At 36.2% G+C, this 16,761-nt stretch overlaps 3 protein-coding genes across 3 annotated transcripts; 2 read left to right on the top strand and 1 right to left on the bottom strand.

Annotated features, from left to right (window-relative positions):
• Nucleotides 1–631: 631 nt before the first annotated feature.
• On the bottom strand, nucleotides 632–4,886 carry LOC103440669 (auxin-induced protein IAA6). Its single transcript, XM_008379359.4, has 3 exons — nucleotides 4,393–4,886; nucleotides 4,101–4,194; nucleotides 632–1,045 (listed from the first exon to the last, which is right to left on the bottom strand). The coding sequence occupies exons 1-3, from the start codon at nucleotides 4,754–4,756 to the stop codon at nucleotides 931–933; spliced, it is 573 nt and encodes a 190-aa protein (XP_008377581.1). The 5' UTR covers nucleotides 4,757–4,886; the 3' UTR covers nucleotides 632–930.
• Nucleotides 4,887–8,885: 3,999 nt separating this feature from the next.
• Nucleotides 8,886–10,046, top strand: LOC114822463 (uncharacterized). The gene has a single exon (XM_029096833.1). The coding sequence runs from the start codon at nucleotides 8,886–8,888 to the stop codon at nucleotides 10,044–10,046; it is 1,161 nt and encodes a 386-aa protein (XP_028952666.1).
• A 192-nt stretch (nucleotides 10,047–10,238) lies between these two features.
• Nucleotides 10,239–11,389, top strand: LOC103405521 (uncharacterized). Its single transcript, XM_070816434.1, has 2 exons — nucleotides 10,239–10,799; nucleotides 10,895–11,389. The coding sequence occupies exons 1-2, from the start codon at nucleotides 10,239–10,241 to the stop codon at nucleotides 11,387–11,389; spliced, it is 1,056 nt and encodes a 351-aa protein (XP_070672535.1).
• Nucleotides 11,390–16,761: the final 5,372 nt, after the last annotated feature.

Here is a 16,761-nt window from a genome sequence, read left to right as displayed (position 1 = left end):
AAAATAGTGTATTCTTTTTCTCCGCCACAATTAAATGTGGACCACGATTAGCTCCTTGTTTATGTTTTGGTAGTATTGTTTCTCCGAATGATATTTAAGCATAACGTTATTTCTGGAGGTTATGTTCATAACTTTTTCTTTCATCCATACACTCTATAACATTAAATCTTTGCTTAGTTATATGTCAATACTCTCGGTTGTTTCTCAGTCTCACTATTTCCAAAACTTTTGGAAAAGTTTTAGCCATGGATCATAACTAACTTGATTGTGGTCTGATAATTAAGTTCACAACTCAAATGCACATTAAGATCCATTAAGACTCATTTAGTTTGATTTTACCTTAAATCATCATCACTACTACCAATCTCACATTTATATTATGGTAATATTAAATTAAATAGGTCTTAACGAGTACACATTAACAACCCATGAGTTAATTTGCCACCTCTACTTTTAGGTTATATCAATTTTTTTTTTATGAACTATACTATAAGTTTAACACGCATACAAAGTTTTGAATATATAGTACCACACCCAACATTGTTCTGCAACACGTTAAGCCCCTAAAAATTTTCTCATGAGGGTGAGAACTAGAATTCATTATCAAACGGAAGCACAAAAAAATAATATATATTCAGAAAAAGAAGATCCAGTTGAATATTAAGATATCATCTGAAACACATATATGAAGCAAAATAATGACGATAATGAAGGAAAATTATATCCCCTTAATTCCTAGGGTTCCTATATTCTTAACAATTTAACAATATCAAAGTTTCACCTTTAATTTGCGATTAAAACAATAATTATCTGCTTAAAGCCAGCAATTAATAATCATTATATGAAAAAATGCGTACATATGATGAGACAAAGTCAAATATGCAGTCATATATTGATCTTCATTTCGATATTTCCTTCTGAAGTGATTATTTATGGCTCCTCTTCCATTGTTGCTTTACGGAAGCCCTCCTTGTGCTGCAGTCCAAATCCCTTGGCTTCCGATCTCTTCATGATCCTCAGCCTCTTGCATGACTCAACAAACATCCTGCAATTAAATGCCAAGCATAATTAATCAGATTATGAATTACAAGTTTGATATAGCTAGTTAAAGGGTCCGGCTACAATGGTGCATACACTACTAAAAATGAGGGTTAATAGCGAGGGTTGCCTTGGCCACAGATTCTCTTGTGAGCTGTGGCTTTATGCAAGGTTTCAAAAGGCGTTAGGTGAAGTGCCTAGGCGTCTAGGCGGTGGCTTAGGCGGTTTTTTTAATTTTAATTAAATTTATTATGTAGTATATAAATAAATATTAGGATAAATCAATTGTAAAATAAATTGATATATAAATTATAAAGTATTAGGCATATCGAAAACATGGGTAACAAGCATGTTAGTCAACACTTAAATAATAAATCAATCATTACTTTTTATGTCATTTAGTTTACAAAATATAATCTATACGTCAACTTCTATGTTTATTTGAGAGTTTGTATGAAAAGTTTTCAACGAATTGGTGATTGTAATTGACTCGCCGCCTACGGTCTCTTGCTCGTGCATGACACGCTAGAGGTATTTATTCCAGACGTGACTAAATTTTCTCTTAAATTTTGTTTTTATTCTCTATTGGGTCAAAAAGATGACGGTTGAGAGACTGGTACTAATTTTGTGTGTTTTGTGGTGTCCTAGAGCGATTTGTCATGATTTTGGCAACGAAGAGGCAATGGTAAATGATTTGGGATTTTTTTTTGTTTCATTGGGATGTCTAATTTCTTTTGGAAATATGGTTTTCGAGTCTGATTATTTCCGTTTCCGTTATTCTTCAGGTTTGAGATGATGAGGGTAGTGAAAAGGGAAGTGAGAGTCAATCTTTAGCATACGAAAGCAGGTCTGGCAATTGGACTTGGTTGGATCAAGGATTTCATTTTTGTTTTTGGTCGGAACGAAGGACTTGCCTATATATAAAAGTTTCAACTAAAATGGTGAAACATTCAAAATACAATATTGTCTTTTTGAAAAATTTAAAAAATATTATTAGATTAAAAAGAGTTTAATTCAACACATTTTAAATTTGGAATGAAATTAAAATTTGAAACTTTAGAAAGAAAAAAATAACAAAAACAAAGACCCCAGTTATGGGCGTTGAGACTTGATTAGGAAGAAAAAAAGTTAGTGGGTGTTGAGTTTCGTTTTCCTTTTTAATAATTTTTTGATAAAATATATATAAATAAAAAAAATCTCATTTTCTAAATCATTTTTTTAGTAAAATTCATGGGAAACGATCCTATTCGGATTCCAGATCCTTTCAACCAAGTCCACCAAGGCACACAATCCGAGCCTTTGTAATTTGATCCAACAGCTACAAACAAGGACTCACTTTAAAAGTTATAATAATTATAGTCATTGAATCAAATTTCAAAATTCTGGATTGTGTGCCTTGGTGGACTTGGTGGAAATGATCCGGAGATGATCCTTTCCCAAAATTCATAAATAAAAACTTAATTAACAAGGGGTGTGATATCCACACACTCCATTTTACTTCTCACACACTTTTTTAATTTTCGACCGTCGGATCGGATGAATTGAAGAAGATCAACGGACATAAATTATTAAGGATGTGTGAGAAGTAAAATGGGGTGTGTGGATAGCACATCCCATTAACAATTGCCTAGTTTCTTATGATTGGAAGATGGTATTGTGAAGGACATTTAAAAAAAAATTACCTAAAGATATATTAGATTCATATATACAATATCTAACGGTTAATTTTTAAGCCACTTTCATATATACCATAAAGAAAAATTAATAATTAAAATCAAGCACGCGGGTCCTAATAAGAAGAAGATATTTTTTTTACGTTTTGATTTCAACTTGGGAATATGTTGTACAAAATTTTGCCTTGTGAAATACATTTCACTTCTACGTCCTCTCCAAAATAATGTATTGCCATGACTAGGCCGTACGACCTCAAAGGACAATTTGGTATTATTCTTCCCAACATCATCATAAGAAATGCTTATGTCGGTAGTATGACTATGTGGTTCAAAATATAAGAAATTCGAATAATGTGAGAAATCATGGAAAGACGCATATAATTCTGTCCCTAATCTTTACAAGGATGAAAAATTAATAGCATGCATGCCTAATTAGTGCCGGTTTTATGGACCAATTAGTGTTAACCCTATACACTTTACGACTAATACTTGGCAACCAATGTTGACCCTTTGCAATTTGATTCTAAACTTATCACGCACTTAGCAAAGAACAAGTCCAGTTGTATTCCAAGATCAACTTTTATTTATGTACTACTTAATGACACTTATTTTTCTGATGTGAAATTCACACTTAACAAAATTTTACATGAAAATATAGTTAGTGTAATAGATTTACTTAGAGAGTCTAATGGGCTCTTCAAATGAGCTCCTAGCTTAATTTTAGAGAGAATTTGGAAAAAGTCATCTCCAATCACACTCACTATTCAATTAATTGTATTATTACGCTTAATGTACCGAGTGTTCCTGCCACACTGAAAACCTTTTCCTAACCTAAAGTATCAAGTCATGCTTCCGGCACACTGAAGAATTTTTGTAGGGAGCTCCTAAAGTAACTTCGTAGTCTTTTTGGTTAAAATTTAACTAAATATAGAGAGCATGATTGAAGATGCTATTATCTTTGTAAGCATTGGCTCAATTCAGTCGTCTTATAAGCTCAATTGGATCATGGAAATTTGTATACCCTCCATTAAAAATTATATAGAAAACTCTTCTAATCTTTGTATATGTCTGAATTTAGATTACACAATTTTGCAGTTCTAATCCTCAATTAATTACAGGTCAACTTAAGTAACCCAGGTCTTGGTGCTGCATGAGGCATGGTACTTAAAGAGAGAACTGGATACAATTTCATGTTCAATTTCATTAAGCAAGATTTTACATTTTTAATATTTAAAAAAAAAACAAGAATTCCTAATAATCCTGCAATTATTGTATTAAGTTCTCAATAACTGTAGCGCACACTTGTAAACTGTAATTCATAAGTATAAAAAATAGAAATTATAATTCATGTCATGTCATGTGTTGGGATTTTGGTTTTAAAAAACTTACTCCCAAGGAACATCTCCCACTAGCATCCAGTCTCCATCTTTGTCTTCATAAATGGGTGCAAATTCACAGTTGTCTGCATTCTTCAACACCTCGCCTGTTATATATATGTGGACAAACTTTTAAGAACATTTCTTTCAATTTTACTTTACATTTGCAGTTTGTAATTCAAGTGGTAATTTCGGAATATGCATAGATAAAGGTTTGATTAAAAAAGTACCATTTCCTTCCAAGTGTTAGTTGTTGTACTTACATAAAAATATATAAAGAAAAGATATAACCACAACGTACTCACCGATGCCATAATAACCAAATAACTTCTCCAACGCCAGAGCAAGATCTGCATACTCGTTGTGCATGCTCAAGTCAATTTTACGAAGAAAAGGTGCTCCATCCATGCTAACTTTGACATACATTTTTGTCGTCTCATTCAAGCTATTAATCTTCATTCTGTATGAACACACTGGAGGCCACCCCACAACCTCATTCTTTGTCTGACCATTTTTCGGGTAGTCACCAGCTGTGGTACTATACCTGCCATCTCCACCGTCAATCTTTGAAAACGCCCTTTTCTTCTCGTTTTTGTCCACTAAACTTGGACCACTACATAATCCCAACCTCAGCTCTGTAATTTCAAGCCCTAAACCTTCTTTGGCCATTTGGGTTTTGAGGGTTTTGAGAAATTCGAATGTGTTATTTTGCTTTTCTGGATCAATTGGACTGGTGAGAAATGGTTTTTTTTTATACAGTTTTAAATGAATAAAGGCGAGTTCTTATACATGGTGTGAACTATAGAAATACAGGACATGGTGGGAGCAATGACAGGCCAACTGTGGCTTAGTTGGTCGGTCACATGAGAGGCAAAAGTGGGGACTATGTGCTTCCCTACATGCACTAATAAAGGCCGGCACCATAAGTTGGATATGGGACAGATCTTAAGGCTATTGGTGCTTTGAGATTTGGTGGGATCTGATCTTCACCGTCTGATCTGCTCGCTTGGAACAGGTCATGTGACTTTCTTAAGTGTGGTCGTGCTTTGCCTAATTCTATCTCTTTTTTTTTTTGGGGTTTTATTATAACAAGAGTTGGGATGTAACGTTGCATCATGGAAGATGGGATAATGTTTTTGCAACATACATGTATGGTCATCCCATTCGTCATGCATGCATAAGTATGAATCATGATGCAGAACTAGGGTTATTACGCACCTATCTGTGAACTCGTAGATTGGTATGCATGAACGATGAATAAAATTTGCTGAAAATATGACTTTAGCCCTTAAAATTTAATTTTCTCTACATAAAATCCGACATAAGTTTTTTTCTTGAATAAAACTCATTGACTAGATTCCACATCAACAAATTCATTAATTATGTTTGACTTCACATATTAAAAAAAAATTGGATGCCTAAAATACCCCTATTTGAATTTTTTTTTAAACCCTACTTAAATGTTTGATGTACATAATTAATGTCATGCGGATGGATGGTAAGGGAGAATTAATGATTTTACCAAAAAAAAAAAACATTAATGTTATAAATTCATTGCCTAATATATAAAAACATAAAACATGTCTAATATATGTTATTATACATGCTTAATTAAGTCAATAAAATTATATTTTACATATTAATGTAGGTAAATTATTTCACACACACACACACACACACACACACACACATATATATATATGCCTGATATATGTAAAATTCATGCAAAATAATTTACCTACAAAAAAAAACATTTGATTCAAATAGTGCACCTACTATTAAAATTTTAAAATGTTAGATTGCTGAAAAAAAAAAAAAATAATAGACCCAGTATATGTAAAATACATGAAAAATAATTTACCTACATAATAACAAACCCATATATACAAAATACATGCAAACTAATTTACCTTATAAATTCATTGTTTAAGTTTTAAAAGAAACAATGTTTCTACTAGTTTTTTTTTTCTTCCAAAAATAAAGTACCTATTATTTAATTTTTATGAAAATTGTGTACCTATTGTGTAATTTAAAAAAAAATTACATATTGGTTTTTTATTATGAAAATAATGTAACTATTGTTTAGTTTTTACAAGAAACAATGCATCTACTAGTTTATTTTTACCTATTTTTGTTTTAATTTTCACAAGTTAATGTATCTACTTTTTCAATAGAATATATATTGAACTAATTAGATTTGGATTAGGCGATTTCACATAAAAGAAGAAAAGAACTTCTTCTCTTCTTTTTTTTTTTTTTAAATTAACAGCAAAAAAAACTTAAACTAATTGAATGTTGTTGACAAACAAAAGACAATAAATTAAAAGTCTACAAAAAAAAATAACCGTAATAGCCATATTAATGTTGGTGGCATGGTGTTGTAAATAAAATTAAATGTATGGATATCTTTTATCTTACCTGGCATTAAATTCAAAATTTGGGTTTTATTTAGATGTTTTAATATAGGTGGGTTTATATTTAGAGTTCAACAATTCTAAGGGGCTAAATCTAAAGCACCCTAAAATTTGTTTGTCCATGCATTGGCCATTAGGATGGCATGATGGTACATGCATATGTCTATAGTTGTGGAAGGAGTAACCTTACTAGTAACAAGAGTGAAGCAAAAAATAATCAAGAAAATTATGGAGGTGACACATGGACTTTTGGGTGAAAAGGACAAAATTACCTTCGAGGCACATCGGGTTCTCATGCGCATACAACGAAAAATAACGGCTTAATCAAGGAAGAGTCAAAGGTGATCAAAATGGTATTTATTCAAAACCCTCTCATCACTTCTCATCAAATCCTTATTCAAAAGGTAACTCCCAATTTTCCTATTTAATTTAGGATTAATTGCCATGTTAATTGCAAGATATTATTCACATAATATCTTGTAATTATTCACACAATGTCACCATATATGGCCGGCCACTCCCCTATAAATAGCCTTGTTATCCCGAGTAATGTTATTCATACCATGTTTTTATATCACATTTCTATACCACCTTAGGTGGCATCTGATGTGAACAGCCACATTATTTGAAAATTTTGCAAAACCCAAGCAAAGGAATAAAAAAGATTTCTCGTATACCACAATCATCATTTTATTAACTAGTTTTTCGTAATTATTAGTTTATTAAATAATGAACTAAATTTAAAAATCTGATTAATTCAAATCATGTGGCTGTCCACATCAAATGTCACCTAAGGTGATATGAAAATGTGGTACAAAAACATGGTATGAATAGCATTACTCCCATTAAAAAGCTAAGTCATTTGCTACCCACAAACTCCAAAACAAATTCTTTTCAAAATTCTAACTTTGGCATTGGAGATTCTTCGACCAAAGCCTCCCCATTCATCGTGGCCGCAAGAGGCTTTTGGCCTTAATCTTAGGTGTTATTATTAAAACTTACTTGAAGATTTTTTGGTCAAAGAAAAAGACGGCAGAAATTTACATCCACAACAAAAGTGAAATTCGAGCTAATTTTTTTATTGCCTCGCTATTGCCGGCAGACACAGCTTATAAACGGTGCCTTGTTCATATGTGTTGTACCAGGATCCTCTCCTGAGCAGATTGAGAGGATCCTCCTGACCAGGCCCATCGGGCCGTTCATTTTTTATCCAACGGCTACAAATAGGGGGCCCCTCTAAAAGTTATAATAATTATAGCCGTTGGATAAAAAATGAACGGCCCAATGGGCCTAGTCAGGAGGATCCTCTCCATCTGCTCAGGAGAGGATCCTGGTCCGTAATTATTTGTGTGTTTGGGTTGCTTTTTGTTAGTTTCCACTTAGCTGACTGCAACCCCATCACTTTGCATTTGTAGATGCATGCCAATGCTTAGCTTTGCCAGTAAGAGACTATTTGGAGGTGGGGCGGGTTGGGGGTTGGTGAAGCCTATATCCTAGAGACACTCTTATATAATTAACCTACGTACGTGGTTAGACTGAGCTAAACACATAAATCAGTTATACTATGATAGTGTGCTTGGTCCAGAGCCGGCTTTTAAGGGGTGTGACCGGTTCCACTGTACAGGGCCCCAAATTTTAGGGGCCCCCAAAAATAATTTTTTATTGAATATAATAATATATAAAGTAATATTATATAAAAATAATACATAAAAATATTAATCAAATAAAAAAATATATATATAAAAATCTGATGGGGCCAAAAGCCATCAGATACGTGCCCCCCAATAATAATTTTTTACTGAATATAATAATATACAAAATAATATTATATAAAAATACTAATCCAATCAAGAAATATGTATATAAAAATCTGATGGCTGATTCCCAACAGTGCTGTTGAGTCCCATCACTGCTGCTTCCTAGTTTTCTTTTCTCACGCCCAAATCCCATCGCTACTCCCACTTTTCTTCTTTCAGAATTCACACCACAGTTCCAGACTCCAGTGTCAAATTCCCATCACTGCCGCTGCAGTCTACTTTACTTCTCTCTTCCTATTGTTCTTTTTTCCCACAAATTAGTAAACCCTAATTTATAAGTTCATGAAATTGAAGAGAAATTTCCGAATATGAAGACAATTCAACTGATCAGAATGATGTAGACTTCGATTAAAGTAAGATATTTACTAATTCAAGTATATTGACTTGGAATTTGAAGATTTGGGTATTTCTCATTTATAATAATTTTTTTTCTTTTGTACTTTTCAGGGCAAAATCAAGAGGAGAGCAGTCACAAAAAATCACTAGACGCACACGTATTGCGAACTATCAGGTTTCATTGTTTATACTTACTATAATTTTATTGTGATATTGTTTGAGATATAAAAGATGGCACCTACTAGAAAATATCCATCTGGCTACTTGAAGCGTCAAAGAAAAAGAAAAATTGAACAATTGACTCAGTCTCAAAAAGGAGCTATTGATAGGTTCTTTCTGAAAGAAAAAGAACCACAAAGTTCAGTGGATGGTTTAATTACGGAACAACAGGATGACAATGAGCAATTAGCTAATGATTTGGGCAATGATGAAATTGATGATGACCTTGATGAGAAAGATAATCATGAGGATGCTCCTATTGTTAGTGGTCAACCGAGTGAGTTCATTCCCTCAAACATTTATGATCCTCAAATTTGGGATAGTCTTGATCCCAAATGGATTGATTTCTTGGCAAAAAAAGGTCCTGCAAGAGATCTATCAATTGAGAAAGGTCCTAAAGATCAATTTAATAGGCGTTTTAATGCAGCCTTTTATACTCGATACTTATCCAATGGAGAGAAACATGATAGAGATTGGCTAGTCTATTCAAATGATGTTGATAAAGTGTTCTGTTTTTGTTGCAAATTGTTCAAGAAAGGGCCTCTTAAAGGTCAATTAGCAAATGATGGCTACAGAGATTGGACACATCTCAATGTGAGGCTTAAAGAGCATGAAAACAATTTTGATCACATCTCGAACATGACCACTTGGATTGATTTGCGTCTTAGATTGCAGAAAAACGAAACAATTGACAAAGTTGTACAAGATCAGATCAAGAAAGAAAAAGAGCATTGGAGGGAGTTACTACGAAGGTTGATCTCCATTGTGAAATATCTAGCTAAATACACACTAGCTTTTCGTGGAAATAACGATAAGCTTTATCAAGAAAACAACGGAAATTTTATGGGCCTAGTTCAAATGATGGTTGAATCTGATCCATTGATAAAGAATCATCTTCAACGCTTCCAAAATAATGAGATTCGTTATCATTATCTTAGTCATACCATCCAGAATGAGTTGATATTGTTGATATCTTGTGAAACCAAAGCTGCAATCATTCAAAAAGTCAAAGAAGCTAAATATTTTGTTGTGATACTTGATTGTACTCCTGATTTTAGCCACCAAGAACAGATAACCTTGATCATAAGATGTGTGGATATGAACAGTACTCCAGTAAAAGTTGAAGAATACTTTTTGCAATATCTGATTGTGAATAACACATCAGGAGAATGATTGTTTGAATAGTTGCAAAATGTATTAAAAGTTCTTAATCTTGATATTGATGATGTGAGAGGGCAAGGTTATGATAATGGATCAAATATGAAAGGGAGACACCAAGGTGTACAAAAGAGGCTTTTGGATATAAATCCTAGGGCAATGTACACTCCATGTGGTTGCCATAGTCTTAACTTAACACTTTGTGATATGGCAAACTCTTGTGGCAAAGCGAAAGACTTCTTTGGAACAGTACAACGTATTTACAGCTTGTTCGCAAATTCTACAAAACGATGGCTGATTCTAAAAGAAAATATAAAAGGACTGACTCTCAAATCATTGTCGACCACACGATGGGAGAGCCGTGTTGCGAGTGTTAAAGCAATTCAATCTCAACCTCTACAAATAAAAAAAGCTCTACTCCAATTAGCAGAAAGTGACAATGACTTAGTAACAAGAAGTGCAGCTAAATCTTTGGCAGCATATGACATTGGGAATTTTGAGTTTTTATTGGGCATGACTATTTGGTATGATATATTGGCTGCTGTTAATGAGGTTAGCAAAGATTTGCAATCTAAAGACATGCTTATTGATGTTGCTATAGAACAAGTACAAGGGTTGATCGCTTATTTTGAAAAGTACAGAGAAACTGGGTTTACGGAGGCGATGATTAATGCTAAAAAACTTGCTATTGAAATGGAAATTGATCCCGTGTTTCCAGAACAGAAAAGCGTCAAGTTCGTAGAAAAAGACATTTTGATGAGAATGAAGGTGAATCATCCCAACCAACGGAACAATCAGCAGAGGAATCTTTTAGGGTTCATTACTTCTTGTATATAATAGATCAAACTATTGGTTCACTGAAGAGAAGGTTTGAAGAATATCAAGCGTATGATGATATATTTGGGTTTTTGTTCACTTCAGAACGGTTGAATTCGATGGACAACAATAAATTGAAAGATTCTTGTGATCGGCTTCAAAACTTTCTCAAGAAAGATGAGCTCTTTGATGTTGATGGGGATGCATTATTAGTAGAGTTGAAGCTTTTACGAGAGCGTTTGCCAAAAGAAATAAAGACATCCATTGACATATTGAACTACTTGAAGAGGATGCGTTGTTTCCCGACTGCAAGCGTTGCATACAGAATTTTGTTGACTATACCTATTACTGTTGCATCTGCAGAAAGAAGTTTCTCAAAGTTAAAGTTATTAAAATCATACTTGCGGTCAACTATGTTGCAGGAAAGGTTAAATGGACTTGCTTTGATATCAATTGAAAGTGATTTTTTAGACAAAATTGACTATGAAGTTTTAATTGATGATTTTGCAGCAAAGAATGCACGAAGAGCCATCTTTAAGTGAAACTTCGGTGCTAGACTTTTTTAAGTTTTGTTTATTTGGTTTCCTTAGATTGAACTTATTGTTAGTTATTAGTACTATGGTTACTTTGTAGCTTTTTATACATTTAATAATATTTAGAAATAGATGGTTAGTGAGTTTTAAAGTTTATTTCGATATTGCTTTTTAACATCAATACATTGTTCAATTTTTTTTAAGATGTCTTATAAGAAGGGCCCCTTTTATGAATTTCGCACAGGGCCCCCGAAATCTCAGAGACGGCCCTGGCTTGGTCGAGGAATTTTCATCACTAGAAAGGAATTTAGGTTAAATTGATCAATAGAGAGAGATAATAGATAAAGATACTAAACAAAGGTTTTTTTTTAAAAGAACTTTGACGAAAAACTCTCGGTACTTTCACTTTAACGAAAAATTACATTTTTACACTAAAAAGTCAATCCTGGTACTGTTCACTTTACTCTTTTTTTATCTTTATCATTAAAACTCAAAATTTTCAAGCTTTTTTTCATTAGTTTTCTTTTTTTTTTTCAATGATTCCTTTCACATTTATTATAACAAAAAACACATAAAAATAAGCGACCACCTTACAGTTATACTTCTATATATATATAAGTTATGATCCGGGAACACACATTTTGACACATGTTTTTGTGGTTCCCATTCAATAACTTTTTCAAGGATCTAAACCATTCGATGATCGATGATTCATCATTCATAGATCATCTTTACAAAAAATTAGACAAATCCAAACCATTAAGACATTCATTTGTAGTGAAGAAAATTGATGAATATAGTTTTGCAAAAAAAATTAAATTTAGTCCAATGGTCATCAAAATAAACAAACAAGAGGGAGCCTTCACAAAGGTTGCTTAGGAGAAGTCTCAGCAGTCGGTAGAGCCCCAGAAAGAGAAGGCACCGGAGGGGGATCATTCGGAGCCTCAGTACTGGACAGAACCCTAGAAGGAGGAGGCATCAGAGGTTGATCATTTGGAGCTTCATTACGCGGTACAGCCCCAGAAGACGAAGGCAATAAATGCCTTTGGAATAAACCCACAAATCTCTGATGATCAAGTAAAACCTGACCATCAGATTCCTTCATCTGGTCAAGCTTCCTCTTCATGTTTGTAGCATAGTCATGTGCGAGCCGGTGCAACTGTTTATTCTCATGCTTGAGCCTTCTAATCTCCTGTTTGAGATTCATCACTTCAGCCGCCAATGATTCAACTTGGCGGGTTCGAGCAAATAGGCGTTGGGCCATATTAGACACAGAACCTGCACACTGAACACTGAGAGCCAGAGAATCCTTAACAGCTAACTCATCAGACCGTTTGGAAAGTAGTCTGTTATCTTTGGGAGTGAGAAGGTTCCTGGCCACCACCGCAGCGGTCATATCATTCTTCATCACGGAATCCCCAACGGTAAGAGGACCAGTAGGGGAGACGAAGGATGGGCGCCATATGTTGTCTGGAGAAGGCGGAGCTGCCTCTTCAACAATGTTCAAGTCAAAACGACAGTCGGAGGGGCCAGACATTTTCAAATGTGTTGAAGAGAGAAGAGGTCGGACAAATCAAGATCTTAGAAGTGCAAGAATGGAGCTTCTACTGGTGGAGATTCAAGTGTGCTTTGGAACTTAATGCCAGCCCCTATAAAAATCTGCACTCGACAGAGCTTCAGAAATCGAAGAGGCGCCTACTCAGAAATCGAAGAGGCGTTTGCTTTCTCAAAAGTTGGGCTGCTCAGAGACCACGAGGGTCGATCTCAGAAATCGAAGAGGCGTTTGCTTTCTCAAAAGCTGGGTTGCTCAAAGACCACGAAGGCCGATCTCAGAAATCGAAGAGGCGCTTGCTTTCTCAAAAGCTGGGCTGCTCAGAGACCACGAGGGCCGATCTCAGAAATCGAAGAGGCGCTTGCTTTCTCAAAAGCTGGGCTGCTCAGAGACCACGAGGGCCGATCTCAGAAATCGAAGAGGCACCTACTTTTCCAGCCTTGTCAGTACCTGTCACACGCACACTCAGCTTTGCGAAAATTATGGGCATTCTGTCGAAGACTTCTGGTGAAGTAGAAAGCACATGAGTCTTACTGTTCAATCACCCACTTCCCACACGCAACAGTAGCTCATGGGTACCACAGATAGCTTTGCCAAAGTTCTCTGCCAAAGTTGAGCACGTGAAGCTTGCAGCTCCCACTACATCGCTCTGACCAAGAAGGGTAAAAGAATAGCAAAGAAACAGCACTAACAAAGTTTAGACACATAAATTTTGAAGATCTAGCTACCATATTATTACCCACAAGGGTAAAGGAACAGTACCACTGCTGGATAATTGGAAAGTCCCTGTGTGTCAACCTCTGTGCTTTGTGGCAAGGTAGACTAGCAAACATGCCCAACCTTTACTCACATTCGAGAAAACACTCCCAACAAGATTGCTTGCTCCAAAATCGAAGAGGCATCGTCCTCCGAATCTCGAGAGCCAGACTCCCAACATGACTACTTTCTCAAAAATCGAAGAGAGGGTAAAGGAACAGTACCATTGCTAGATAATTGGAAAGTCCATATGTGTCAACCTCTGTGCTTCGTGGCAAGGTATACTAGCAAACATGCCCAACCTTTACTCACATTCGAGAAAACACTCCCAACAAGTTTGCTTGCTCCAAAATCGAAGAGGCACCGCCCTCTGAATCTCGAGAGCCAGACTCCCAACATGATTACTTTCTCAAAAATCGAAGAGACACCGCTCTCCGAATCTCGAGAGCCAGACCCCCAGCATGATTGCTTTCTCAAAAATCGAAGAGGCATCGTTCTCCGAATCTCGAGAGCCAGATCCCCGATAGGATTGCTTGTTCGAAAACCGAAGAGGCAACACTTTCCCAACTTCAAGAGCCGGATCTCCTTGGATAAAGCTGTCTGTAATCTTCACACGCAACATCACTTTTCCATATACCACAGACCACTTTTTCAAAGTGCTCTGACAGAGTTAAAACATGTGAAGCTGGCAGCTCCCACTACCGTGCTATGACCAAGTAGGGTAAAGGAATAGCATTACTATTTGTTGTTAAGGAGACTCCTATATATGTCGACCTCCATCCCCAACGGACAGGCAGACCTGCAAAAATGCTCAACCCTTCCTCATATCTGAGAGGGCACTCCCAACGAAGCCTTTCGAAATATTCAGCTTTCTTTCCCCCCGATAATATCTCTGCAAACAAGCTATACTAGAGCAAGAATATCTCATATCATCAGGGTTAAAAGCAAGAGTATCCCATATCATGCTTTTTCCCTGTCTTTTCCTTTGGCCTTGTTCTTATCTGCAAGACAAGGAGAAAGAGAGCAATCAGTCAGCACTTGGAATCAAGCTTCCAGCCAGGAACTGACTGCCTGGAACCCCTTACCTGATTACTTACCTGCCATTGCTCTCGAGTACTCATCTTCAACATCTTATGCTTCCAGGGAAGATACCGCATCTGCCTGAGGAACAGATAGGGCAAGGGAGAAGGATACAAGGAAGCATGTGGAGACAAGCGAAACAGCACACGTGCCGATACATCCATTACTCTGTCAAAGCAAAAGTATCCCATATCAGCAGGGTCGAACGTACTCTAGATTTGATGGACTTGTTTTGACCCTCAAATTCTTCAGTCGGCCTTATACTCAGTTCAAGAATAAGCCTGTGGAAAGTTACTTCTTCAAAAGCAAAAGTATCCCATATCATCTCTTCTCATGTTCTTCTCTTTATCCTTCATGCTGCCTGCAAGATAGGGAGAATGTGAACAATCAGCCGGAGCTCTGATTGCTTACCTTGTCTGTCACCTCTTTCAGCAGATCCTCTAGCTCGGCGACTTGGGGGACTCCTACTACATGGTTTGTATCGCGCTTGACCAAGCCTGAAACTACAAGTAAGCTTCAGGTGAAATTGATACATTACCTTGTGCATCTCCACCAGTTAAAGATACCACCCCTGGATGGAGGAAGAGTACTTCCAAAGAAGATGCCACATCTACCTATGAGACAGATAAGGCAAGTCAAGACGATACCGCACTCCGATACTTAGAAGTTTCGTGATTACGAGATCATTCTCCCACAATATTTCCTAATGTCATTTGTACTAAATCATTCACTTGTACTCACTAAAGGAGAGCTTGAACCTATGTACTTGTGTAAACCTTTCACAATTAATGAGAACTCCTCTATTCCGTGGACGTAGCCAATCTGGGTGAACCACGTACATCTTGGGTTTGCTTTCCTGTCTCTATCCATTTATATACTTATCCATACTAATGACCGGAGCAATCTAGCGAAGATCACAAAAAGCGACCGTTTTCGCTACCTAGGATCTATCGTGCAAGAGAACGGAGAATTAGATGGATATCTCAACCATAGAATACAAGCTGGATGGATGAAGTGTAAGAGTGCATCCGGCGTGTTGTGTGACCGTCGTAGGCCACTGAAGCTCAAGGGAAAATTTTATAGGACGGCAATAAGGCCAGCGATGTTGTATGGCACAGAATGTTGGGCGGTGAAGCATCAACACGTACACAAAATAGGTGTGGCGGAGATGAGGATGCTTCGTTAGATGTGTGGGCACACGAGAAAGGATAAGATTGGGAATGAGGATATCCGAGTAAAAGTAGGAGTAGCCAAAATTGAAGGAAAGATGAGAGAAAATCGGTTCCGGTGATTTGGACATGTGCAAAGAAGGCCTACTGACGCTCCGGTTCGAAGATGTGACTACGGGACAGAGGTTTAGGGCCGAAGGGGTAGAGGAAGACCTAGGAAAACTTTGGAAGAGACTCTAAGAAAAGACTTAGAGTACTTGGATCTAACGGAGGACATGACACAAAACCGAGCGCAATGGCGTTCTAGGATTCATATAGCCGACCCCACTTAGTGGGAAAAGGCTTTGTTGTTGTTGTTGTTGTTGGTCATATGGCTTCGAAATTGGGTGGGCTTTGTTAGAAATAATATTTGAGGGAAGACATAAAGATAGATGGTTGGATCATTGAAATACATTATTACGAAGTGAGCCTCACAAAATCTGGGTCAAAATGTGTCTTCGGTTCCTATTATATGTGTGTGTGTGTGACTATACACACACACACATATATATAGTTGTATTTGGAAACATAAATGCAAAATGGAAGGATATATAAAATGAAATATGTATTTAGAGTTATTTCATATGAAAAAAAAGTCCATAATTAACTTAAGAGTTATATAAAATGATATATGTCAAATAAAACATAACAGAATTGCCAGTAAGACTGCTTAGGGCCGCCTAGAGGCTTCACCGATTTCCTAAACACCCAGGCCCTAATTTGTCGGGGAGTCCAACCTCTGTCTAGCGCTAGCTAGGCTGCTTTTTTGAACAGTGATGTTATAT

This window comes from Malus domestica, chromosome 17 (genome assembly GCF_042453785.1).
Source record: "Malus domestica chromosome 17, GDT2T_hap1".
Lineage (NCBI taxonomy): Eukaryota > Viridiplantae > Streptophyta > Magnoliopsida > Rosales > Rosaceae > Malus > Malus domestica.
Note: the sequence above shows the minus strand (reverse complement) of the source record. Positions and strands in the feature narration are given on the sequence as shown.